A 27,634-nucleotide genomic window follows, 5' to 3' on the forward strand; every position below is an offset into this window, starting at 1 on the left:
CTACAAGGATAATAATATAATGGAACAGCCTTTGGCAATATCTTAAACTATGCATTTGATTTAGATTATATTTTTACTCTCTGATATGTCTTATACATTCAGGCCTTCCACAGATAAGGGTTTTAATACATTTCCTGACTGCAGTTTTTGGGCTTTGCCTGAAGAATACACTAGGAGTCTCAGATCTTTAATTGAGGCAGCCATATTTAGTGTCACTGAAATAAGTGTGATAACAGCTTGATGGTACAAAGTTTGACATGAAGAAAACACCTACCTGGTGATAATAGGATACATAAATTTCAGAGAACAAAAAAAAAAAAAAAAAGAAAATTACCACTCTGCCTGTCTTGATCAAATAACACCAGTGTTTTCTATTTATTTCACTACATTCAAAAGTTTATTTGGATTACTATGAAATGCTAACAGAAAATCACTTGCATTATGGGCTCAAGACAGGTGAGGAATTTTAAAATATTGGTGAGCTTTTATTTTCACTAGAAAACTTATTAAGGCAAAAGAAAAAAAAAGAAATATCTGTTTTATTGTGGATATTTATTATAACAAACCACAGTGGTCCAAGAAGGAATTTGAAGTACCTTAGTAGGCCTGGATGTATAAGACATTAATTTAGACATAGGTACATACCTTTTCTCTCAAGGTTCAGAGCTTCAATAGTAAAATGTCAAACATCTCTACCAATGGCCATTTTTTTAATGTCTGAGAGAAAATCTTTAAAAATTTTTTTTGTAATTACAAAACTGAAAAACTACAGCCTCTTTTTCCTGTCAACATGAAACATTTAACCTCCAACAGGTTGAGAGTATCATTAAGTAAAAACAGACTTTTCTTGTTTTGATGTCAAATTAAACAAGATTTATAAAACTCTAATATCATATGCACTGAACTTGGGGACCCCACTCTAGTCTGAGTTTTCTATTTGCTTATTTGTTGGTTTAACATAGAGTAAACTCTCTTGTTAGACTGCTTTCTATTTCTAATAGACATGTTTACACATAATTTAGAAGCAATATTTTGGCTTATTTCCTTCCTAGTGTTTTTTTTTTCACTTAAAAAATATCTTAGCATTTATAGCAAAAGGTGGTTAATATTCATGTATAGTCAATATTTAGTTGATTATAATGAATTGGTTCTTCTTTGGACCAAATAAGGATAATTGAAATCTATGGTACTTCAAAAATTTAATTTGGTTCTCTACACTTAAATTTACATTCCATTGAACTGTTAGCCAGAACTGCTAGCTAATAAACTAACTGAAGATACTTTAATTTTCATTTCTTTCACCATTCCAAAGATTCATATAAGTTAAAGTACATGAACAGCACTTTACAGTTGATAAGCACTTTTATATATATCATCACTTTTGATCTTCCCAGTATCCTGATGAGGAAGGGACATTATAGAATTATGGAAGATTTTATTATTATCTTTACTTGATAGATTAATAAATTGGTGATCAAGCATCATGCTCTTAAGCAAATGTAGGTAATTGGCCTCAGAAAAGTTAAGTCTGGAATTTCAAGTTTTATTGAATTTATTGCATTGCACTAAGAAAACTTCCAAACTTCTTTCCCACGATAACCTCACTTGCCACCCTTGGCTTCTGACCTTTGAAACATTGTCTTCATTTTTCTCACTCCCTCTGTGCACCACTGCCTGGAACGTTACTGCTTTTCTTGAATATCCAAATCGTACCTATCGCTCAACATCAGCAAAAGTTTCACCTGCTCCAGGAAGCCTTCTAGCTGCCACTGTTCTTAGTTAACTAATACACCATTTGCAGAGATTGGTTCTTATGTTCTTGAGTGTTATATTTGTTCAGCTAAACTCTTCTGCTAGACTATAAGCTCCTAAGAACAGAGACCAAGTCTTACACTTCTTTGAACTCACAGCACTGTAGCACTGGATATGTGTATATGTATACATATATATGTATACATATATGTATATGTATATGTATATGTATACATATTAAATATGTGTATTTAATATATATATTAAATATATATATTAAATTTGTGATAAATATTTGCCTACGATTCATTACTTCCCAATGAAGCCGTTGCTGAGCCATAAATTATCTTACTATATTTGTATTCCAACCATGTGACTTGTAATTTAGCCCGTATAATCACCTATTATAGTTGAGTTCAGTGTAGTCATTTCAATAGGTTCATGTACCAGTTGACCCTAGCATTGATTTCTGGTGGTAGTGAAACTCAGATATATGGTCTGCAGGATCAAGTCAGCTACACATGCCTGATGGATTCCCTGAATAGAGCAGACATTTGGCCCATATTTCAGTATTGAGAACAGGAACAGGAAATGTTATACAGTGATTGCTTTTCTATAGAATTACATTAGCATCACCCATTCTGCTAGTCATAATTTCTCTGCAGATCAGGTAGATCTATCAATGGCAGTTCCTGTGCCTTACCATATGAAAGTGCATTCCATTATTCATTATAAATGATGCTGATCAAGCACATCATCATTATAAGTTTAATTTTTAAGAAAGAAATCTCCATGTGGAAATGACACAGTTGACAGTCATTATGTTAAAAAAAAAAAAAAAAACAGTACCGTATGACAACTCAGTTCTTCTGGAATGTAAGTATTCTGCTTAAACAACTACTTTTGTTCATATTTTAAGGAGAATTTGGAGAAGTCTGTAGTGGGCGATTGAAGACACCAGGGAAAAGAGAGATCCCCGTTGCCATCAAAACTTTGAAAGGTGGCCACATGGATCGACAAAGAAGAGATTTTCTAAGAGAAGCTAGTATCATGGGTCAGTTTGACCACCCAAATATCATTCGACTGGAAGGTGTTGTCACAAAAAGTAAGTACTGATTCTCTTCCTTACTTCTTTTGTATATCTCTATCTTAGTTCCTTAAAATTAACAAACAAACGAAAACCTCACTAGCAATACCACAGCCATTAAGAGGATAATCTACTTCAGAGGGCGCCTGGGTGGCTCAGTCGGTTAAGTATCTGACTTCAGCTCAGACATGATCTCACCATTCATGAGTTTGGGCCCCCTGATGGCTAAGAGCGTGGAGCCTGCTTCAGATTCTGTTTCTCCCTCTCTCTGCCCTTTCACTGTCCGCTCTCTTTCTCTCTCTCTCTCTCTCTCTCTCTCTCTCTCTCTCTCTGTCAAAAATAAATAAAAATATTAAAAATTTAAAAAAAGAAGGTAATGTAGTTCAGATATCATCTTCTGAACCCCTCAGAATCTTGATATTAGGCTATGATATTATCAGAGTTTGCACTGGTCACCAAACAGCTTTGAAATGGTATTTATTACCTGTAAATCATTTGCTAATTTAACTTGAAGTAATGAATCAAAAGTAAAGGGCTACATATTTTTCTAATCTCTATGAGCTGTTTACTTCTTCTAAAGCTGTTAAAATTTCAATATTAATAGAAGAAACAGTTAAAATATTTTAGGGCATTAAGGTAAAATACTTCTGCTTGTAAATAAATTTCATATACAAATATGGACGCTTTATCTGAAGTAGAACTTCTAAACAAACATTTTTATATGGAACCCATCTACATAAATGCCATTAGAACTAAATTACTTTAATTTATATAAAATGGAAAAAAGAATTAAAAATTCGAGGGGAAAAATCCTTTTTTTACAGAAATAGTGAGCTCAAAGCCATCCCTTTGAACTTTCTTAATATTTCTTAATATAAAATTAATCTTATGCTCTAAAAAATAGATTGCTATATAAACACTTTTATTTGAATAATGACAGGACATAAACCTTAACTCATTTCTCCTTATTCACTAAAAATTATAACTTATAAAACCCAATAGCAAATGGCATTAAAAAAAAACAAAAAAAAGTAATTTAAATCTTTGAGAAGCATTTTTTCATAAAACTGATATTTCTCTTAAACCACTTATATAAAATTAAAATTTCACATCATATTTGAAAACAGGCAAGTATAAAAGCTTACTAAAAGCATACAACTGAGTATGTGTATGAAACTCCTAAGTCCCTCTCATAAGGCATTGACCAACATGCTGCCCAAGGGGAACAGAAGATAACAGTTAGCCTTGACAGTCTGGAAGACCCAAAAGTGTACTTTTGAAGATAGCTGTTGCACTGGTCTGTTACTTTAGTGACCTTAACGGGGCCTTCCAGTATTTACGTCCTTGTGTTGCTCTCTCCATTGGTTCTGGACTTGTCCATGTGTCTGTGTGGAAGCATCTTACACATTTGCATTTTGGAGCTTGTCCTCTTACAACACTGCTTCCTGTAACCCAGCCTCCAACACTGAGCAAAACCAGTATCAGATCTTTGTTTTCTCCCTCTGGTAAATCACATTATATGACTTTGTTATGTCACATATTGCCATATATTTTATATGCTAGATATAGATATAGATATAGATATGGATAAAAGTAATGAAAAGGAAAAAGATTTATATAGCTCTATGAAGTAGTAAGATTTATTTATCCTAAATCAACTGAATAGGTTTAGTGAGATAGTCTGTGGCACGTGTCTGCCCATTTGAAATACTCCCCAATGCAGTGATTGTTTCATATGTCTAATAATCTTGTCTAAAAATGGGACCAGTGACCTCTACAAAGCCAGATTTGTATGCTTCCTAAGTCAGGGTCCTTGTTCCATTTCAAGAAAAAAGAAAGAAGTGGGGGGAAGGAAAGGGAGGAAAAGATAGTTGAGAAAGGACAGATTCAATATGCTTTTGAATGGCAATCATCATTACAGTTTGAACTTGTAAAAGTGAGCCCATATAAGGGTGCTGGGCTGTTGCTGAGGTGGATGGTAGAGATAGAGAAAGGGGTAATTCCCACAAAGATAAGTGGGCATATTTATACTCTTATCTTCTTGACTCAAGTGCTATGAGATTTTTAGGAGAAAGGCAATAAATAAATGAATGCCTCATTCCCATAAACACATGGTAATTGTTCCAAGATTGCCCTTAAGTAGCTAAAAGATAGCTAGCAATTAATGCTCCCTAAGGACTACCATATTGCATAAAAGATAATACTGACAAAGATAAAGATGAAGCATAAGTTTATGCAGTCATGTTAGTAGAGTATCCTGGGGTTCTCAGAAATAAACTCAGACTCTCAGTTGAAAGTAATGCAAAATTATAGATCAAAATCTTCATCAGATCCTTTTATAAATTCTTAATAGGGATACTTTTTATCTTATGTATACGTTTTATCTCCAAGAGATACATATTACAAAGTTCTTGGGAACACTTTGCTCTTTCATATTCAAAGCATATAACTACTTTTATTTTAAACTTGAAAGTTAAATGATTAAAAGCTGCATTATATAAAAAGTGTGTGTGATAAAAGTTGAACCTATTTATTTGATACACATCACAATTTCATTAACCTGTTAAGATAAAACTGATATAAACAGAGATTACTCGAGCTAAACCATATGCTTAGCACATACTTTTTGTCCAACAAGCAAATAGAAGCCATTAGTTAGAGAACAGACTTATAGCCATTAGTAGCATGCATAGTAGCAATTTGTAACTGGTAAGGTATACACCAGTGTCATTAGTTTCTTAACCAAAAGAGAAAGTACTACCCTCCTATAAAAAAGATAAGAATAGTGGTTAAATGATGAAGACATACAGTGCAGTAACCACACTCCTGAAGCCTGGCCCAGCAGTTTGAATCATGATGATGGAAGGAACCAGAGAGAACTGATGAAGTGCCTATCTCCCAGCTTAGAGGCTGATAATTAAATTTAGATATACCAACTATATCTCAGGTAAATCATAGATCTAGTAAGGAGTAATAGAAACCAATGAGGATAGCAAATGAATTCCCAAACATAACTTCATTTCATTGTAGGACTTTCCTAAAGACATTCTGTGGGGACAGAACAGGAGCTATAACAAGAAAGTGCCAGCATGCCCAAACCTCTTTAAATATGGCAGAGTACTGTGGGCTCCTTTCAGACAGTTTCAGTGGGTCTACACAGGCTCTAAGGGAGTAGATTCAAGTCAGTCAAATACATTGTACAGTAACTGCATGAGAACTGCCCCTCTGGTTCCAGAATTGCATTCTGCTTGTCAAGTAATACATTGCCCAAGATTTCTGACTATTACTGTTGCCACCAATGTGATCCTTGCCTCTCCACCTGGTGTGCGTCCAGCTACCAGTTACAGGGTCTTGACCAAGTCCTCCATGTCTTTAGGCATCAGTTGTTTGGTTTTTGTTTTAATCTACACAAAAGATTGAAAAGTGCAGGTTGGACTAGAAAACAGTAAAAGTCACATTTAGCCCTAATATTTTGTGTTCCATTCCTTTGCCAAAGGAAGAGGGTCACAGATGTTGGTGAGGAAAATTTGTGCCATTGGTAACTTATCACCTCACTTGTAATTTTTTAAATAACTTCAGGTTTGTATCAGTAATCCAAAGAGAATAGAGAGAGGTTCCAGAAGAAACAAAAAGTCCCTTTAATAAAGTTTTATTTTAACAATCTGTGAGAGAATGTATAGGTAAAATTTTCCTGTAAGGCAAAATCAAGGTTTGGATATAAGGAATATACATTGTAGGGGTAAATATTCTGCAAAACTGATTCTAATAAAATAAATTAGATAGTTTTCCCCCCCAACCCACTGGCCTCTGGAGTTCAGCCATTCTGCTAGCTAAGATAGTTTGAGAGGTTTGTTTTGCTTTGTTTTCTGAGACAGTTATTGAGCACCACCAGGTGTTAGAAATTATTTCTGATTAAAACCTAGAGCTATAGAAAAGAAGCACTCAGTGTTCGTGAGAAGCCCACTTGTTGGTGTCTGTCCACTGGGAGCAACAGACAAGCAGGCCACTATTTCCCAGTGTGATGTGTGGCATGTGTTGTTCTGGATACAGTTATTGTTAATTTATTCATCCATTTATTCAGTGAATATTTACTTACTGGGTGCCCACTCTTCTAGTCAGTGGTAATATGGTATTGAAAAAGAGCTTCTATCTACTGGAGGAAACCAAAAGAAATTAAATGCATGAATATAATTTTAGGTAAAGAGAAAAAAACCTGAATGAAGTGAAAGATCAAGCCCTGCCAAGATTTGGTAGAAGAATATTCAGGCAGAGAAAACAGAAACTCTTGTGGCTAAGAAAGAAGTTGGCATGTTTCGGGGCATCAGGGGCAAAGTAATAGCAGTAATACAGATTCGGGCATCCAAAACATCAGGGGCAAAGTAATATGTAATACAGATTACATATTCAAAGAAAAAAACCATAGGTAGGCAAAACAGTGAGAGGACTAGTGTAGTAATCCAAGTAAAAAATAATGGGAAACTAAATTAGATAAGATAAGAAGGGAATAGAGTCAAGAGATATTTCCAGAGTTAAATTGGGAGACTTCAGTGACTGATTTCAGATGTCTTACAAGTTTCTGGTTTAACACAAGAGAAGAAATTCTGGAGAAATGCAGATTTGGAGAGAAAATGATGAATTCTAACTTGATGTTGTATTTGAGGTGCCTGGGACACTTAAAGAACTCCAGGAACCCTCTGGAACCTGGGTGGACGTCTAGGCTGCAGGTGAAAATTTAAGAGTACTCATCAGATGGATGGTGAGGGGCACCTGGGTGGCTCAGTCGGTTAAGCGTCCGACTTCAGCTCAGGTCATGATCTCATGGTCCGTGAGTTCGAGCCCCGCGTCGGGCTCTGTGCTGACAGCTCAGAGCCTGGAGCCTGCTTCAGATTCTGCGTCTCTCTCTCTCTCTCTCTCTGACCCTCCCCCATTCATGCTCTGTCTCTCTCTGTCTCAAAAATAAACAAACAAACAAACAAACAAAAAGATGGATGGTGATTGGTAGTTGAAGCTATTGGGAGGACAAGCTTACCCAGAAGGTTGAGGAGAACTATCCTTAACAGGCAAACTGAAGATGAAAAGCTTACAAAAGATACAGAAGAAACAACCTAGAAGAAAGGTTCCTAAGAATGAGGGAGAGGCCAATAGAGTAAAGGGAGCTGGGAAGCCAAGTAAGACAAGGATTGAGAATCATCTGTTGGGTGAGGCAATCAGGAGGGCACAGCCCATTACAGCTTATATGAAGATGGTCAGATTGCAGTGGACTATAAGGTATGTGCACACTGCAGTCAGACTGATAGGTTAAAATGCAAATTAGATTGTGTTGATTTCTTACTTACATTCCAGATGTTTACCATGCTATGTTATTCATTCATTCAAGTAATATTTATTATGTATCTAACTACTGTGTGCCAGGCACTTTCATAAGCATTAGGCATTTGGCAGTGAAAAAGAAAGCCAGAATACCTGTCCTCCTGGGTCAGGTCCATACATTTACGTCCTCTGGTTTCATTCTTCTCCAGTTTCTTGAATTGTAGATTACATTCCTGCTGAATGACAAAAGCATCTTAAAACTTACCCTCATTTATTCCATGTATCTCCTCCTCTTCAAAATCCCTGAGGAGCTGAATGCAAATGTACCAAGCTGGCCCTAATGGGTACATAGATAACTATGATATGAAAAGGATATTGGTACCTAGAAGTCCCAGACACCTCTGGAGTTACCAGCCTCCTTTTTTTTTTTTCAGTCATGTAAGGGGCAAGGTCATTTGCTCAAGTGATAGGTAAAGGACTTGGGGTATTCCTGAATGTTTGAAATAGCCCTGAGAAGAGTGAGAAAGAAAACAGACCAGGAAAACTTAGAAAGGTTGTATCACTGAGGACACAAGAGAATTTGGAGATCATGACAGAACTGCTACCCCAAAGATTGTGGTTAACAAATGTGGTTAACAAAAGGAACGATGAGAGGCAGCAATAAGAGAAGAAATCCTAATTTGTTTTAATCTTTTCTCTCTTCTCCTAATATCTACTATTTGCTGCTACTGAAAATAGTGATGAATTATAATTGTGCAATTTTTGGAGTCTCAGTGGATTCTTGGGATATTTGCTGCAAAGCATTTGCCACTTGGAATTATAATGTATACATATTGATAAATAGAAAATGAACTAGGGGTGCCTGGATGGCTCAGTCGGTTGAGCATCCGACTTTGGCTCAAGTCATAATCTCATGGCTCATGAATTCAAGCCCCGCATCGCATCAGCTCTGTGCTGACAGCTCAGAGTCTGGAGCCTGCTTCAGATTCTGTGTCTCCCTCTCTCTCTATCCCTCCCCTGCTCATGCTCTGTCTCTCTCTGTCTCAAAAAATAAATAAACATTTAAAAAATTAAAAATAAAATAAAAATAAAATGAACTAACTGTGACTATAAGAAATAGTAACAAGATGACATATTCTAGTAGCCCTGCGTGCCTCACTCCATTCAAGCAGCACTGAGGCTAATTGGGAGCAGCAGCTTATACTCTGCCAGAGTGTGCTTCCCTATTTACAAGAGAGAAGGTACTTCTTCAGTGTTCAGGAGGAATTTATTCTTGTTCCTTCTGTGTTTAAGTATCTGAGTTTTCTCAAGGTCATTCAGTTTAATCACCTTTCTAGATCTGCCTCTAACTTAATGTGTCCTTCCTGTGGTTCTCCCCTTTCCCTAACCAGCCTGCTAATTATCAGGTAGACTGTAATAAGATGTAACAGTTTAAAAATTCTAGTAACAAGTTGCTCAATATGAAGATAGCACTGTAAAGTATAGAACTAGGAGAGAAAAAGGAATATAAATACAATCTTATGTATACCTAATGCTGCCCTTTAATATCTCAAAATCAAAATGAATAGAATTATCTAGAGGGTGAAATCTTACTCATTTTCAAAAATAAAAATTCCTTCTAAATCATTCATGATGAAGTTTTTTTTTTTTTTTCTTCTGGTGAAAAGTTTGATGGTGCTGAATTTGAGAAGAGCTATAGATAACTCTATATAATAGACATAAATTTGCATCATGACATCAGGAGCATGAGAACCATTCTACCAGACTGGAAGTTCAGGCAATCAGTCATTACTGAGGAAATTTCACCAGGTTCCTGATGGTCTTATGTAGGACTGGATAAAGAACAGTAGAAGTCTTAATCACTGCAAATAATTATGGGCTCCTTGCATATGTGGCTTCTAATAAAAAACTATCCAGGAACTCCTGGGCACCTTAGTCTGTTAAGTGTCCAACCCTTGGTTCAGCTTAGGTCGTGATCTCACACAGTTCATAGGTTCGAGCCCCATGTTGGGCTCAGCACTGACAGTGCAGAGGCTATTTGGGATTCTCTGTCTCCCTCTCTCTCTGCCCCTCTCCCCCGCAAAATAAAAATTAAAAAAAAAAAAAACTACCCATAAACTTAATAAAAATGTAGCAAGCTCCTTATTTAATTTCATGATGATGCATACTTTAATGCTTATTTTGTTGTTGTTGGAATATGTTACTCTGACTTTTCTCCAATTTTCATTTTGACATAATTTCAAACTTAAAGAAAAATTTGTGAAAATAGTATAGTTCCCACATAAATTTCACTCGGTTTCCATTGATGTTAATATTTTACATTAACCATAGGATTATTATCAAAGCCAAGAAATAAATATCAGTACGGAACTATTTACCAAACTACAGAATTTTGTACAAATTCTATCAGCCTTTTCACTACTGTCCTCATCTGTCCCAGGGTCCTGTGAGAGTTCCCACATCCCCTTAGGATCTTCTAATCTGTGGCAATTCTGCAATGTTTCCTTGTCTCATGACCTTGACACTTTTCAAGAGTACTAGTCAGTTATTTTGTAGACTATCCCTCAGTCTAGGTGTGTCTGTTGTTTTTCCATAATTTGATTTCTGGTTATGAATTTTTGGCTGGAGTATCACAGACGTTATATACCTTTGTGAACATCATGTCCATATGCCTTATTCCTGGGATGCTAACATCAATCACTTGGTTAAGGTTTTGCCTTCTAGATTACCCAGTATAAAGTTACTTTTCCCCTTTTGTAATTAATATATGTTTGGGGGGAGATAATTTAAATTATACAAATATCCTGTTTCTTTTCAAACTTTTCCCTACTAATTTCATCATCCATAGTAGATCTTGCCTACAGCAGTTATTACTGCTATTTTCTAATGGTGAGTATTCTGTTTCTTTAGCTCTTCTATGTTTATTAATCAGAATACTTCTTTAAGGAACAGTTGTATTTCAGAATGTTCTATAGATAGAATTATACAAAATGAAGCCTTTTGAGTCTGGCTGCTTTCTCTTAGAATGCGCTTGAGAGTCATTCACCTTTGTTGTTGTTATTATGGAGTAATATCTCTTTGTACAGATGTACCATAGTTTGGTGATACATTCAGTAGTTGAAGGGCATATGGTCTGCTTTCAGTTTAGATGATTGTTAGTAAAATTCTGTGAACGTTAATGCACAGGTGTTTGTGGGAACGCATATTTACATTTAACTTGGGTAAATTTTGGGTATGGAATGACTAGATTAAAAGATAAATATGTGTTTAATTTTGTGAGAAACTGCCAAAATGTTTTCCAAACCTGATGTACCATTTCACATTTCCACCAGTAATGATGGGTTTCAGTGGTTCTGTTCTATGGACGATAGTTGGTTTTGTAACTTTTTTAAAAAAATTAGCCATTCTAGTGAACCTATATCAGTATCTTATTGTCATTTTAATTTGCATTCCCTAATGACTATTAATTTTATCATCTTTTCATATGTTTATTTGCTATCCATATATATCTTCTTGGTGAAATGTGGTTTCAGATTTTTACCAATTTTCTTGCACTGGGTTAGTTTTTTCTTAATGTTGAGTTTTTAAAGTTTGAAAAAATATTTTCTAGATACAGTTCTTTGTCAGAAATGTGATTTGTAGATTTTTTCTGGTTTTTAGCTTGTTTTTTTTATCTGTTTGTTTTCATTTTTGTTTTTTTATTTTTGTGTTGTTGTTCTATGAAGTGTGTCTTTAACAGAGTAAGTTTTGTAAGATTTGGTTATATCTAATTTATATATTTTTTTCTTTTATGGATTATACTTCTTGGTGTGATATCTAAAAACTTTACCTAACCCAAAGTTACAAAGATTTGTTCTTCTTTCCTCTAGAAGTTTTATAGCTTTGCACTTTGCATGTAAGTCTATGATCCATTTTGAGTTTAGTTTTGTATGAAATGTGAGGTATGGGCCAAGGTTTTTTTGTTTTTGTTTTTGGGTTTTTTTTTTTTTTTTTGCATATTTATCATTTTATCACCATTTGTCAAATTAGTTGTTTTTTAAATAAAACTGTTTTACTCATTTTTAAGGTTCCTTCTTTGCTTCAATGGCTTTCCTTTACCTCCTTCACCCACCAGACAAACCTCATGCTGCCAAAGCTAGAAATTCAAGGCTCTATTTGATTGGCCCCACTCACAACATACCTTTAGCTTTATCTTCTGCCTTTTATACCTTTAAGTATATATTCTATTAACAGTGAATCCTTGGTAATTACCCTGAACACACTATGCTGTTTCTTATTTCACATATTTTGGGGAAATTCTCCCTCTCCTCTGCCCCCATCACCCTTAACTCAGCCAGGAAACTCTACTTATAAGCGGATGACACAGCTTATATGAAACTTCCTTTCTAGATCTCTGCAATGGGTTAGCCATCTGCATTGCACTTAACATGTTGTACTATAACCACCATTTATATGTGTGGCCCAGAAGTCTGTTGTATTCTTAGCCCTTATACCATAGGATTAGGGCCTTAGCACCCTTTTCTGATGCCCCTGAGGTTTTGTTCTGAAACAGTCCAACCAATCTGTTAGTTGTTACCTGTTGGGGCTCCCTCTTATGTACACACTACCTGCTAACAGCTATTATGGAGGTTTCCCCAGCCCAGTCACTGCCTATCAGTAGAATAAAACAATCCTGCCATTAATGCATTTATCTGGGTTTTCAAAACCCCAGAATTTTGCGGGGTCCTCTGCTGAGTGGAGCAAGGAAATAGTCTTTCTCTACTTGGTTCCTCAGTGTTTCGCTTAGATACCAAAGCTGTACTCATGTACTCTGAGCAGCTAGAATCTCTCTGAAACAGGTTTATTTGGTTTCGGATGACCCTTAGTTTCTCGATAATAAAGAACGTGTATGGCTATGTATGGCTACCTCATTTTCTCCACTTAATCTCAATATTCTATCCCAGCTCTACTTCATTCTCCCCTCCATCTCCCTCCTCCCAAATTTCTAATATATATCCTCTACTATGTATTTTAAACTTATTTCCTTTTGAATAGAATGGGAAATCCTTTGTACCGGAATGGGCATTTGGGGGGAGGTCACGGTCTGTTGAAGACAGTTTTTATTTTATTTATTGTGGCACCTGGCATGGTGCTGAGCATGGAGTAAGCACTAAGTGCATATGGATGAAAGAAAATGGTATGAAAGGGAGAAAGGAAGGAGAAGGTAGGGGTAGAATAAAAAGAAGAGAAAGAAGAAAGAAGGAAAGAAGGAACTTAATTTTTCAGACTTCAAGGCCAGTTCTAAATCTGAACGCTGTGTAACATCAATCACATTTATATGAAATTGGCAGCTTTTGTCATAATTGTGATTCTCTGTACTTTTGTAGTTTTTCATTCCTCTGAACAACAATCATATTTTTAGCTGTTTTTGTCCTCTGAAATTTTCGCTGCCTACTACATTGCATTATAATTATTTAGGTACGTGTCTCTTTCTACTGTAGATGAGAATCAACTTGGAAGTAGGAACACAACTAATTCATCTTTACGTTCTTCTACGTTATGTAGTCTAAGTCATATCACTTAGCATTCAATCCCAACTTCAGAATGGATGAAGAAATATGGTAGTGTGTTTCCTATGCCTGAGAAAAGAAAGTAGGCACAACTTAGTCCGCTCGTGATTGAGATATAGCAACACAGTGATGTGAATTTATTGACATTTTTATTAGGTTACATCAATCACTGCAAGTGAATTTATTCATTTTCCACTCATCACAAATGCCAACCAGAGACATCAGTGAATTTTTTTCTCCTTTTCATTCAGATGCAATGACTATTTCGGGTTTCTTAGCCCTGAAAATAATGCATCGACCTTTCCCCTAAACATTAATGGCATGATTTCCTTGAAATAAGTTCAGTTTTCATTTTGGCATAGCTATATATTATATGAGACATGCTATTGTATTTGGTACAGCTATCCATAAATATAGAAAGCTATAGCACCTCTGCGACTTGATCACTATTTCATGTACCTAATCACTGAAGTATTCCATTACACTGGAATGAAAGTATACAGAAATGCCTTCCATTAGCTACAGTTTCTGTGATTTAATGATTTCTTTAATATAGATTACATATCATTGCAAGAAATCCCAGGATATTCCCTGGGGAAAACAGGTCTGGATAGGAAGCATAAGGCTGCTGGAGAAAATCAAGCAAAGAAAGGGGCCACTCCAAAGAAAGGAAGAATCAAGGGTCAGTCTACTGGGATTTCTTAGTTTGTTTCAAAAAATGTAGAAACTAGTTATTTCCCTAAAAAAGGATTTGTAATTCATATCATTATCTTACATTTTAGGTAAATAACTTTATATATTAAAAAAAAAAGTTTCCCTTATGTCACTGTCAGTATTCCAAGTTTTTTCTGCCTGAATCAAACAATAGTCCTGGGTCATAGCATTGATTGATAATAGATTCAGAAAATATTTCACACTACCTCCAAGTAAAACATTTGGAAGACTACATTTGCCACATGATTAAAGTTTCAATTATACAACATGTAAAGCTTAAAACTACTATTGTTTTATAAGGTGAAACAAATGAAACCATTCCTATATGTAAAATATTGCCACTAATCATTTGGTATCTTCCCCAAGTTTTAGCTACAGGGAAATTCTCAGTTGTTAAAGTGGCCCACCCTTCAGTCTAAGTATAGATGTCTACACTTCTTACTAATTAAGAAATTGAGAACTGTCCAGGAAAGCCGATAAGAAAAAGATTGTAGGAAAGCTAGTATGAATGGAGCAAATCCCTCTCTAAATCAAATTTGAATCCCTTCAAAAGCTTATGAAGAATCCATAAAAATTTCATGGTTGAGGGGTATATTTCTGCTTGTGTTAAAGATGTCTCCTATACAATAAGAAAAAAAAAACCTTCTTTTAAGAAATAATGTGTTATTCAAAGACATGATGACAAAAGCTATACTATCATTTAGAATCTTGATGTCAATCATGGAAAGATAAAGTACACCTATATCAAACATTAACTTCTCTGCGTAACACTAAAGGTGGGTATTGCAGTAAATACTAGTTTTGTAGTTTCTACATTTTGTTCAGAAACTACCTCCTTATTGATGCAGAAAACAATTATTATCTAGTTATAAATACCATATGCTAGTACCATAATAGTGTAGATCTTCCCTAAAAATGTGGTCTCAGGCAAACTTCCAGAAAGCAGGGAATATTCTTTCCTTTATATCATTTCAGCTTTCAAAAATTTTCGCAGGAAACCTCTACTTTCCCATAGTGAGGGAAACCTATATTCTGATTTTCAAAAGCTGTAACTTCTTCTTTATTATTATTTTTAAATGTTTCATGTCCTTTTTATTTGCCCAAATGGAAATTTGTCCTACAAAATATTGTCCTTATTGGTCAGGACAGTTATAGTTAAATGAACGTATTGTGGAGCCTGTTAATGTCTACGTTGTGACTCTCTCATACCTTAAATTAAAGGTATCTTTCTGAAACTAATGCAATTGCCTTGTAACTCCTCTTCTTGCTTTCACTGTTGTCCTTACCACAACCCACTTTCATATTCAGAGTGATTTAAAGAAAAATGTGCAAACTGCACTTAGGAAAAAAAATTGCCAGGTCTTTACTTTGGTCTGCAATGCCTTTAATGATCTGGACCCTGCTTTCCTCTCAGATGTTGTCTTCTACTTCTATGCCCTCCTACCACCCTGTGCTCCAGACCATCTGTGTTCCTGGAACACACCAAGCTCACTGCTGCTTCAGGGTTCCCCATGTTCTTGTTCACTGCCATGATTTTACCAAATATCCTTACCAGACTGGTGTCTGAAAATACGAATACCCTACCTCCTCTCCCCAGACACTCTTTATCCTCTATCTTGCCTTATTTTCTTCTCTTGTACATATAATTTTATAAATGGTGTAGTCTTCATTCTGATGTGCTTAGAATACTCTGCACCAACGAATGTTCTGGAATATACAGAAGTAAACACTCAGTGGAGATTTGCTTTATAAATAAATGAACCATTTTAACAATATCATTAAAACAATACCCTACTAGCATTTCTAGAATTCCCAGTTTTACTCATGCCATTATTTTGGCACATTACCAAATACAGATTGTTTAGACCAAATAGATTATTCAGTCTAAAACTTAAAATGTAGACTAAAGCACTATGAAATATTTTTATAATATATCAAATTGTATATAATAGGATTCTTACCTTTTTATAATTATTTATAAACCAGGCATATCATTAATATAAAGACTCTGGAATTGGGATTATGTAGTAAATAATGAAGTTATCAAACACTGCATATGTTGAGAATCGTATAGAGAAGTCATTCAAGTTTAGATGGATTAGCCTGTTAGCAAATTAGTTAATAAAAATGAACTCAAAGAAAAGCTTGAAGCAGAAAATTTTTAGAAAGTAAATTAACTTATGAAGCATATTTATTGGAAAGCAACATGTGTTTTTTTTTAGCTAAATAGATTCCCAAAATAGCAAACTTATTATTAACTTAATAGTTTTTTGTTCCAATAAAATTATTTTGTAAACCAAGTTAGTGTTTATTTTTGGATTACAGCTTTAGAATAATTTTGTTTTGTTTTCATTTGTTATTTTTCATATTGTCTGTACTTCCTAAAATAAACAAATATTGTGTTGGTATTTTGTTTCTAAGCTATGATGAAAAATATCTTTATATTAAATGGAACAACCTGACGAAATTGCCACTTTTATAGATGAAAAATTATTGAATGTAGGAAATTCCATATGCCTCTACCTACGAGTTAGGTTTCATTTCTAATAGAGTCAATTTGCAAAAGAGTTGGCCAGTTTATAAATAGAATGTTATCTGTATACATACTTTTTTCTATAACCAAACCCTTGAAACAATGGAGGGAAACATCTCCCCAAATAAAATAGTAAATTAATCAGCAACATAAAACCAACTCATCCTAAATTAAGAAAAAAAAAAAAATAATTTACTGAGCCACATACCTGAGAAGTGTAGTAATCCAAGAACAGCTATATGCAGGGGTTCAAAAAAACAGTGAAATCACTGATGGATGGACGGATGGATGGATGGATGGATGGTTAGATAGATGGATGGATAGTTAGATAGATAGATACATAGATAGATAGATAGATAGATAGATAGATAGATAGATGATAGATTAGATAGATAGCCTCTACTTTTCTCTGCATGCTCCCTTTGGCTTCCTTTTTAGGCAGATTCTTTCTCCTTGTTGGAAAGATGACTCCCTGCAGATCTATTGACTAAATTGTCCCTAGCTGGGCCACATGCCCATCTTTGGTATAATTGTGTCCAGGTGGGTGGGACGCTCTGGCCAGACTGTGTCACATACCTCCCCCTCTGGAAGGAGAAAAACTTACAAGAATAGCTTGGAACAAACAAGGGACATTTCCCAAAAGGAAAACAACAAAGAAGTAATTAGTGTTCACTTCATGGATTTTTTAAAAAATCTCTAGAAAATTAATTTGTTTGGTCTTGATAGTTATGAGCATAACTCTATGCTTGTGTGTATAATCTATATATAACAATAGGAGACACTATCAGATTTGCAGGGTGATTCACAACAGACTGAGAAGAAAAATATTTTAGGAAACCAAATACATTGCTAACAGCAACAAACTAGTATACCTATGATTATGCTGTTTATTAACTATAATTTTTATTTTTTTAATAGCTGCTTGTAAACGGAGCTAATAAGTGGACCTTTTTGCTATTTAAATTTGTACTTAAACAAAATCAAAAATATAAAGAGTAAAAACAAATCATAACTTGCCATTTAAAAAAAAACTTTGTTAAACATAATGTGATTTTTCTTCTGCCATCCAGTTCCATCTCCTAGAGTTAATCCCTGTTAATAATCCAGAGATCATCTTCCTAAATTTTCTATACATGTATATAGAAGCATCTGTGTCTGTACCTCTCTATATACAGTTTTATTCACTGGAATCATGCTATACAAATTAGTTTCAATATTTTTTTTTTAAATTAGGCATTCTATTGTTGAACATTTGGTTTGGCTATGAGTAACTTAACAGCTATAATCATGGTAGTTTAAGTAATATATAAATTTCTTCCTCACATGAGTCTAGATAGACAGTACAGAGCTTTTTAGAGGGTCCATGATCATTTGAGATCAGTTTCTTTCTATCTCATTTTCCACTCCCCACCGCATAGGACTTCAATCTTCCTGTTATGGTTCTGCCCTAGTTCTACCTGTCCTGGCCATCTCTAGCCAGCAGGAAGGAGGATGCTGCTTGCTAGTCACATTAAGAACATTCTGCAAAAGTTGTGTTGAGAACAGCTGCAAGGGAGGCTGGGAAATGCAGTCCCTATCTTAGTGATATTGTTATCTGTATTAATAATGCCTTCTTATTTTCTGTATTTTCTGATATTTTGACATATGGGACTTGCTGATCCTAAAGAAACTGCCCCTCCAAGGCAATCAATTCCTAGAGAGGGTAGAGGACTCATTCACAAGTGGCCCTTTCATATGCAAACAAATCAATCCAAAACCTGTACACACACACACCCACACCCGCCACCTTCTTTATTGAACTCTCCCATCCCAAACTATTATTCCCTGGTCCTAACTATCCTAGAGCCAAGTATCAGACAACTAGGCTCAGCCCCTATACCCTGAAGCCCCAGAAAGTATTTCAACTAGTCAACTGTAAACTCGCTTGATCAGCTTACATTACCTTGCTCATTCCTTCCTGCTAAAATCCCAGGTAAGGCTCTCATCCACATTTTCCCCTCACTCTTGTTACCTCCTTACCAACCATGGTGCTTCTCATGTGGCCCTGTGTGGTGTGTGATGTTTCCTGTTTCTAGTAGGGATGTTTGAATATAAAAACTCATTCCTGTATGACTATCATTGTCAGTCTGTCTTACCATACCTGATCAAAACAAATCCTGGATACATTTTAAAGCATTACCAGATAGTGTTGAATGCTGCACACTACTAAAATCACAGAATTAAAACCCTTTAGAGGGATAAATTTTATGGTATGTGAATTAGCTTTCAATAAAAAATAAATTAATTTAAAAAAATGGGCTTTTCCACAGTAGAAAAATGAAATAATAGGTGTTGGGGCATGATAGCCATGCTACAATATTATGTTCCAGATTAGCACATATAAATATCCCTCTTTTTCATGTCTGCCTTAAGTTATGTGGTTATATTATATTTTATTTAACATTTCACTTAACAGTAAACATTTAGATTGCTTCCGGTTTTTTTTTATAAACTGTGCTATAATTTGGACCCGCATTATGCTTTTATTATCATAGGATAGATTCCTAGAGTTGTAATTCTTAAGTCAAGTGTGGGTGATACTATTTTAAAATAGATACTGCAAGGGCGCTTGGGTGGCTTAGTCGGTTAAGTGTCTGACTTCAGATCAGGTCATGATTTGACGGTTCGTGAGTTTGAGCCCTGCATTGGGTTCTGTGCTGATAGCTCAGAGCCTGGAACCTGCTTCAGATTCTGTGTCTCCCTCTCTCTCTGCCCCTCCCCTGCTTGTGCTCTCTCTATCTCTCTCAAAAATAAATAAACATTTAAAAAAATTTTAAATAGATACTGCAAATTACTTTCCAAAATATTGTGCAAATTTAGAATCCTCTTAAAAGAATGAATGCTCATTGGTTTTTATTTAATTCTACCAATTATTCATCTTTAATAAAATTTTTACCAATCTAATTGATCATAAAACACCTCATTATTGTTTTAATTTGCATCTTCAACTATATATGTTAATTTTATGCATTATAAAAAACTATATATGCATTATTTTTACCTTTATATTATTTCATATATTGTATATTTTATAGAATATATAATTATATATTTATATTGTATATTATGTTTTTATAATGCATAATTTCTTATGCATTATTTAAAAACTATATATGCATTATTTTTTATGTTTAGTGACCATTTTCATCTCTTTCTCTGACAATTGCCTATTCATATCCCTAACTCTTTATTAACCTGGAGTATGTAACTCATTATTAATGAGAGACATTGATGTTAACTTCCTGTCTCTATCTGGAAAGGTATAAGATAGTCTCTTCATCTTACATGACTCCAAGATATATCCAGGAATATGTCTTCTTTACATACATCTTGATTGGCTCTCATGTGCTTCAAGAACTGTAAATTCACTTTTTCTCCACTTCAGGGTAGTTCTCTTCAGTTGTTTCTTTGAAAATTGCTTCTCCTCAATTTTTTCACTCCTGCTGGAACTCACAGAACATGCACACTTAATATCCTGAGTCTGTCCTCCTTCATATTTCATATCTTAAGTCAAGATCTTCCATTCTCCTGTGATCTTAAGATCTTTTAAAAATGAGTATTGAATTTTCAGTAGTGTCCTCCTTTTTTCCAATTTCTCTGGTGCATTTTCCTTTCGCTTTTTAAAATCTTACTTATTATCTCAAGAATTCTCAGTGCACATGTACAATGACTCTTCTATTTCATCAACTGTAGCTGCTGTAGATGAGCCACCTGCTCTGGTTGTTCATCTTGGTCTCCTTTGTTCAACTCCACCTACCTATTCTTTACCGATTCATGGCAGAGAAGTGGTTCCCTCAGCACAAGTACAGGGAGAGACGTAGTAGATTTGGCAATTAATAAGATATTAATCGATTTTCTCTCCCAGTGTAGAGTTTATCTACTGAAGCTTAGGAGAGGACAGAAGAAGAGAGACCACTTGAATTGTCGGAGGGTGATACAGCTGAGATGAGAGGCTTTTCCAGCTGGCTGAAGGCATCTCCAGCCTGAATGGCAGGCTGTTCTCACAGCCATAAGCAGCTAACTGCCTGTCTTTGGATAAGGGGATCCACTCAGCTAGTGTCTCCCACAGACAGTTTCAAGATTGGTAGCCTTCACCTCAGGTTCTTTAGAGAGCTGAGCCTTTTACTAGGCCACTGGCTACTTTTCATTCAATCAATGAGTAAATTGTAGACATTGCTGTTTCCCCCTCACATGTGTTTTTTTTCCTGTCTCTCCCAGTGTCATGGCTGTTTGTCTTTCGTCCTCTTTCCTGTTTTCCATTGCCTTCCGTTATTCTTCTGTCTGCTTCATACATAGTATATATTGCCAGCATATACAGGTACAGGCAACATTAATGTATCCTAGAAAAGACAAATGGAAGTAAAATAATACTTTAAAAGGCTTTGATAAAAATATATCTAAGCCTTTAATCAGAACCATATAAAAAAGAGGGTTACAGGTGCTGGTAGACTTTTTTGTTACTGTTTCATACCATTTTGAAGTACTTGTAGTTTTAACTTTATGCTTGTCATGCTTCATAATAATAATGACAATTCTATTATATAGGTTTTATAATTATAAAATATTATATTACTTACTTAAATATCATATTAAACATTTAGATATTATATTAATTACAAAATATTATATTGTATATAAAATATTACAGTTAATTTTTTCACAGTAAAATTTAAATTGATTGCTAAAATTATACATTCTGAATGCTGAGTATATGATCCAGTATTTTTTTTCTTATGAATACTTTGTTTACTGTAAGGAAATAAAACGAACACTAAAAATAGCATATTCACAAAAATGGGCCATAAAGCCAGTTTAACTAAAAGGCAAATTTTTCAGATTGTTCTCAGTACGTCCAGGCCCAGTACATTGCTGCATGGTGCATGGTTGGCATTTAAAGAAAGATTCAACAGATAAAAACTGCAAGTCCTGTTAAGTGTTAGAACCCATGATACATAAGTCATGACAAAAATTGCTATCCAACTTTTTCTTTTCCCAAAAAGAAAATAATTCATACATAATGGATCATGTAAAAGAAAAAAAAGGAAGAAGAAAATAGTAACATTTTGTTGAATTTGATCAATACATAGAATTACTATTAAATGTGCAAAGATCTCTGAAGCTAATGTCAAACCTGAAAAATCTGTCAGCAGCTGTTACACCCTTTAAGACCAATTGCTGCATAATCAGAGGTCATACAAGAATGAAAGCTTAGGCATGGTCCAGGTAAATGTCTGGCATATACAGACCTTCAAGGCAGAAAAAATATCATTCCCAATGTCAGAAAAGAGAGTAGAAAAAGGAAGATAGAGGACTCCCATCAGCATAGAGGTGATATCAGTGATATCCAATCCATATACCAAGACAGAAGTGGTTTACAGAGAGTAATAAAGACCAGAAGAGAGCCTAAGGAGTCTCCTGCTGAAATTCATTTTTTTTAAAAAAGAAAATTTTGTTTCACAAGGGCCTGAAGAAATCAATTGAATAAATATCAAAAGGAATCTGAGCAGTCAGGAACAGCTCCTTGAAGTCCCCTACATTAATCAGATGCCATGATTTATAAAGTCCATTATAAATATCCAAGGAAAATTAGCTTACGGAAAAAAAAAAATCAAGTAATTGTGCATTTGTAGCAATATTAACAATCTTATTCTTACAGGTGATTATTATCTCTAATTACATCTTTTAAAGAGAGAGGAATATGTGTAATGGAATAACTATGTGTATGATTTATAAATTCTGAGAGAAAGTTTTTAAATTCTGCTTTCTAAATAATTCTAACTTCTTAAAATCATACTAAGTAAGCTCTGATGGTAACTAAGTATCAGAATGTAACTTGAATGTATTAGATATTAATATAGTAAAATATCAGAATTTACACATTATGAATACAAATATACATTCACACATGTTTATTAAGATTTTAAAATTTTCAAGGTCTTGCCCCTGGAAGACATCATAAAGATAGGAAGAGCCTTTATAGAATTTATCAATCCTACCAGAAGACAGTTTCAGTGCTTACTCTATGTAGCCAAACCTCCTCGATTTCAGTGAGAAACCTGAAACTGTAAAGAATGAATCTGCTAAAAGTCACATACTTAGTTATTACTAAAGTTAGGATTATATTGGACAATGATGACTTGAAGTCAGTTTTATATGTTGATTGTTCAAATTTATTTGTAAAATCAAGGCAGCTTTTGTAAGAAGTCACAGAAATCCAAGTCATATTGTCTTTTTTTTTTAAACCCGTAGAGGAAAAGATTTATTCATATATTTGGTTACCTTAAAATTAAGAACTTCTGTTCATTAGTAGACATGATAAACAGAATAAAAGACAAGTCATATTGTCTTAATCCAAAGAGGTTATGTTGACTCTTGTAACTAGAAATCTAGGATCTTTTAGCTGCAGGTATGGCTAGATCTAGAATTAAAAACAAAAGTTGCTTTCAATCTATTGGCTATGCTTTATTCTATAATGGCTTCACTCTCCGGGTGAACTGTCGCCATGTGACAGCCCACTGTATTTTGATGTTAATCCCCTACCTACTTCAATTCCAATGAATAGTTGCCTTTATTCCCTGTTCTCTGTAACAACATCCTGGAATGAGCGTCATTGATCTGACATGCTATAGGCTTATCTCTGGAGCTCAACTGGAATGGAGGGGTGGCTTGAAACTTCACCACTGCAGAATAGAAACTAGATGAAATTAGAGAAAGCAAAGGTTGTTTTTAAGGAAAGTCAGTGTGTTCTTCTAAGACCCAAAGAAAATGGATTGCAGGCAAGCAAAAGCAGATGTCTACTATATTCAATTGGGTTCATTTTTTATTCTGAAGATGACATCACATCTGGCACACTTAATATTATAGTGTTATGGAAAGAGCATTGGGAATAAAGGCAGAAAGGTCTAATTGTATGACCTTGAGTAGGTTGACAAGCCTTTCTGAGTTTACTTTCTTCATATGTAAGTTATTAAAAATACATTCATCACCACTAAATTCTACTCCCGAAACCAATACTACACTATATGTTAATAAACTGGAATTTAAATTTAAAAAATACATTCATCATTGCAATTCTATAAATTATTTCATAAAGAAAAAAAAAACTTGGTAAAAACGGCATATGTGCTAAAAATAAATTCAGTCCTGCTCTATTACACAACTTCCAAGGACATTGTTCATGCAGCATACGATAGAAGAAATCTAGCAATGTTGTCCATTAAATGGGGCTAATAATACATTCTTTACAGAGCGGTATGAAGATTTCATATGATAATGTGTGGCAGTGTCCAGTATAGTGATAGCCACTGTTATTGATTGAATTGTGTCCCCCAAAAAGACATGTTCATGTCCTCTCTGACTGTACTTCAGTATGTGACCTTATTTGGAAGTAGAATGGTGATAGATGTAATTAGTTAAGATGAGATCATAATGGAGTAAGGTAGGCCCTTAATCTAATATGACTGGTGTCCTTATAAGAAGAGGAGAGAAGACATACAGGGAGGAGTATGCCATGTGAAGACACAGAGACACATAGGGAGAAGACAGCCATGTGAAAACAGAAATAGAGAGTGGAGTGATGTATTTTACCAGCCAAGGAACAGTAAAGATTGACAATGGTCTCCAGCAGATAGAAGCATGGAACAAATTCTCCCTTAGAGCTCTTAGTAGGAATCAATGGGACCAGCACCCTGATTTCGGGCTTCTAGCCTCCAGAACTATGTGAGAATAAACTTCCCTTGGTGTAAACCATCCAGCTCATGCTATTCTTTGTATCATCTGTAAGAAACAGCCACATTGGAGTCAGTCAGGATTAAACTTGAACTTATTTTATTTTAATGTTTTTGAAATATAGTATTACTTACCTATTTTAAGTCTTTTGATATTTTGAAAATAATATTTAACAACCATTTTATTAGTGTTGGGCATCTCATTATATCTTTATAACACTAGCCATTTTGCCTATTCCTTCCTAGAAAGCCTGTCTTGTCCTACTCAATTCCCTTTCTCTCCCAGCTCTCCTCCTACTCCTCTGACTAGCTATTCTCTGGCTTTATCATGTCCTCCTCTTCCTCTGCCCTTAAGGTTTGTGGAGACCAATATTTGACCCCCAACCTTCTTTTTACTATGCTCATCCTGACCATTCATGCATTACCAAATTCAGTCATAGCCAGCACCACTCCCCCGAGCTCCAAATATGCAATGGCTGGGTGCTCTTCTCCATCTGGATATCAAATACACCACTCAGAATATGTCCAAAACAGAAGTCATGATCTTTCTTGCTTCTCCTTCATCATAAATCCAGGATGCATCACAGATTGCCCCTTTCTCTTACTCTTCACATCTAATCCAGATCCACATTCTCTTGCTTCTTAAATCTATCTCCCTCAGTTCATCTTCATTACTAACTTTATTAAGTTCTCTCATCATTTCTTTTCTAAATTAACATGGGACGCCTGGGTGGCTCAGTCAGTTAAGCATCCAACTTCAGCTCAGGTCATGATCTCACAGTCCGGTCTGTGGCTTCGAGCCCCACATCGGGCTCTGTGCTGACAGCTCGGAGCCTAGAGCGTGCTTCAGATTCTGTGTCTCCCTCTCTCTCTCTCTCTGCCCCTCCCCTGCTCACGCTCTGTCTCTCTCTCTCTCAAAAATAAATAAACATTAATTTTTTAAAAAAAAAGAGAGAATCACATAACTTTTATCTCTTGCCTCCATTTTTGCCATTCTCCAACTCATTCTACCCAGAGCTGCAGGAGTGATCTTTATAAAATGCAAAACAGGTAAAATTCTCCCCTGCTTAAAAGTTTTCAAGTTTACTCACAGTTTAATATAGAAAGTTCAAGTTTTTTAGCAGAGTATTCAAGTCCTCTATTGATCTGGCACTTGCTTCCTCTCTCAGATCATTTTGATAATTGCTGTACATGTTCCAGCTCCATTCAATCACTTAAAGTGCTCAGAGAGCACCATACTCCCTAGAGCAGCTCCTTCTGCCTGGAATGTTCCTCTCTTCTTTCTTAGTATCACTTTTCCTTTTTAGGTTCAAATCAAGGCGTCCCTACTTCCTATAGAGTCATGACTTCCTTTTTCCCCTACTGTGCCCTCCTCAAATATCTAACTTGGCATCTAAAATGCTGTGTTACCCTTATTATTTTACATACACTTATCTCTCTCATCAGGTTGCTTATATTTCCTGTTCTGTCACTTATTTAGGTGACTTTGAACAAGTTTATTTCTCTGCCAAAAGAAAAAAAAAAGGATGTAGTCATTCTTTTTTCATTGGATTGTTAGGAAGATTAACTGAATATATATTTATATTATTAAGAATGTATTTGTGAATATTAAGAACATAGTAAATGTTATATACATTGATAAAAATACTTCTCATGACAAAAGATTAGAGCAAGACTTCTGTTTTAATTGGAAAGAATTCTTATTCTTGCATCAGCATATATTGAAAACACTGAACTTATTATAAACATTATTTCTGTAGCTACTGGTACTTTCCAATATGCATGTAAAAATATACCCACTTATATAAAATAACAGAGTTCCTTCTTTCCTGTTGCATGTTGAGCAAATGCTTGCTGTGATCAACCATCACCCTCTCACGGCTTTTCTCTGTACAAGGATGCAGAACCAGAGGGGCATTATGTATGTCACCATGGCTTTTGTTGAATCAAACCCTGTTGAATTCTATATGAAAGAAACTCTTTTACTGTGAAGTATCCACTGGCACGATTACTGGGTTGCACTACTAACATGTTACCCAGCTGCCAACAGCAATTTTATGGTTGAAGTCCATGTAAGTAGAATAAAAAAAATACATGAAAATGAAATAAAATTGTGATACAAATACAAATGTGAAGGAGTCATAGAAGTGAGTGGTCAGGAGAATATTATGGAGGAAAAAGGCCATGAATTGGGAGGATAAAGGTGCCTGGGATTCAAACAAGCAAAAAGATCATATGCCAGGGATGCTAGGTCAGGGGAGCAGTATGAGCAAAGGCACAAAGACAAGAAGAGCATTTCTGTATTTCGGAGATAGGGAGCATCTCAGTCTGCCTTAAGCATTAGGTTTACATGATGAGGTATTAGGGTATAAATCCAAAAGATATGTTAAATCATATTATGGAAAGCCTTAAATACTAAACCATACTATTTTAACCCTACTGAAAATGAAATAGAAAGTTTTTAATACTAGAAAGGTTTTTTTGAATGTTAGAAAGTCTTGAAGAATAGAAAGATGACAAGTCTTCCTGAAGGGGTGGTGTACAAAATGGCTAGAATAAGCTAGAGGTTAAATTCCGGCCAGAGTGCAAGGAAATAATATCCTTCTACAAGCAACTGTAGAGTCCAGAAGCCAGAATGTGGCAACAAAGAAGTCATCTTCAGATTCTGTTAAGAACCGAGAAAGGTTAGACTGAAATAGTTCACATAGAGAGTCAGGGAAAAACAGTTTGAAACTCAAAGCCCAAATTCAGGGGTAGAGTCCCAGATGAATGGAATTGCACATGGTGGGCAGAGCCCAGGTCAGATTCTGTTGTCACATAGAAACACGTCACATGTATCACAGTAGGGAGTTGTCATCTGGGGCAGCAGTCTCAGTAGTTACAAAATACTGCTCCCAGGGTAGCCCAGGAACTTAATAAACCC

The 27,634-nt window shown here is 35.2% G+C and overlaps 1 protein-coding gene across 2 annotated transcripts in view; it reads left to right on the plus strand.

The window, feature by feature from the left end:
- EPHA6 (EPH receptor A6) overlaps nt 1–27,634 on the plus strand; it is an 867,849-nt gene that overhangs the window by 661,300 nt on the left and 178,915 nt on the right. For both annotated transcript variants that reach the window (XM_042998967.1, XM_042998968.1), the window contains one exon: nt 2,672–2,857. In XM_042998967.1, coding sequence (XP_042854901.1) covers nt 2,672–2,857 — 186 coding nt within the window. The remainder of the gene's footprint in view (nt 1–2,671; nt 2,858–27,634) is intronic.

This window comes from Panthera tigris, chromosome C2, assembly GCF_018350195.1.
Source record: "Panthera tigris isolate Pti1 chromosome C2, P.tigris_Pti1_mat1.1, whole genome shotgun sequence".
Taxonomy (NCBI): Eukaryota; Metazoa; Chordata; class Mammalia; order Carnivora; family Felidae; genus Panthera; species Panthera tigris.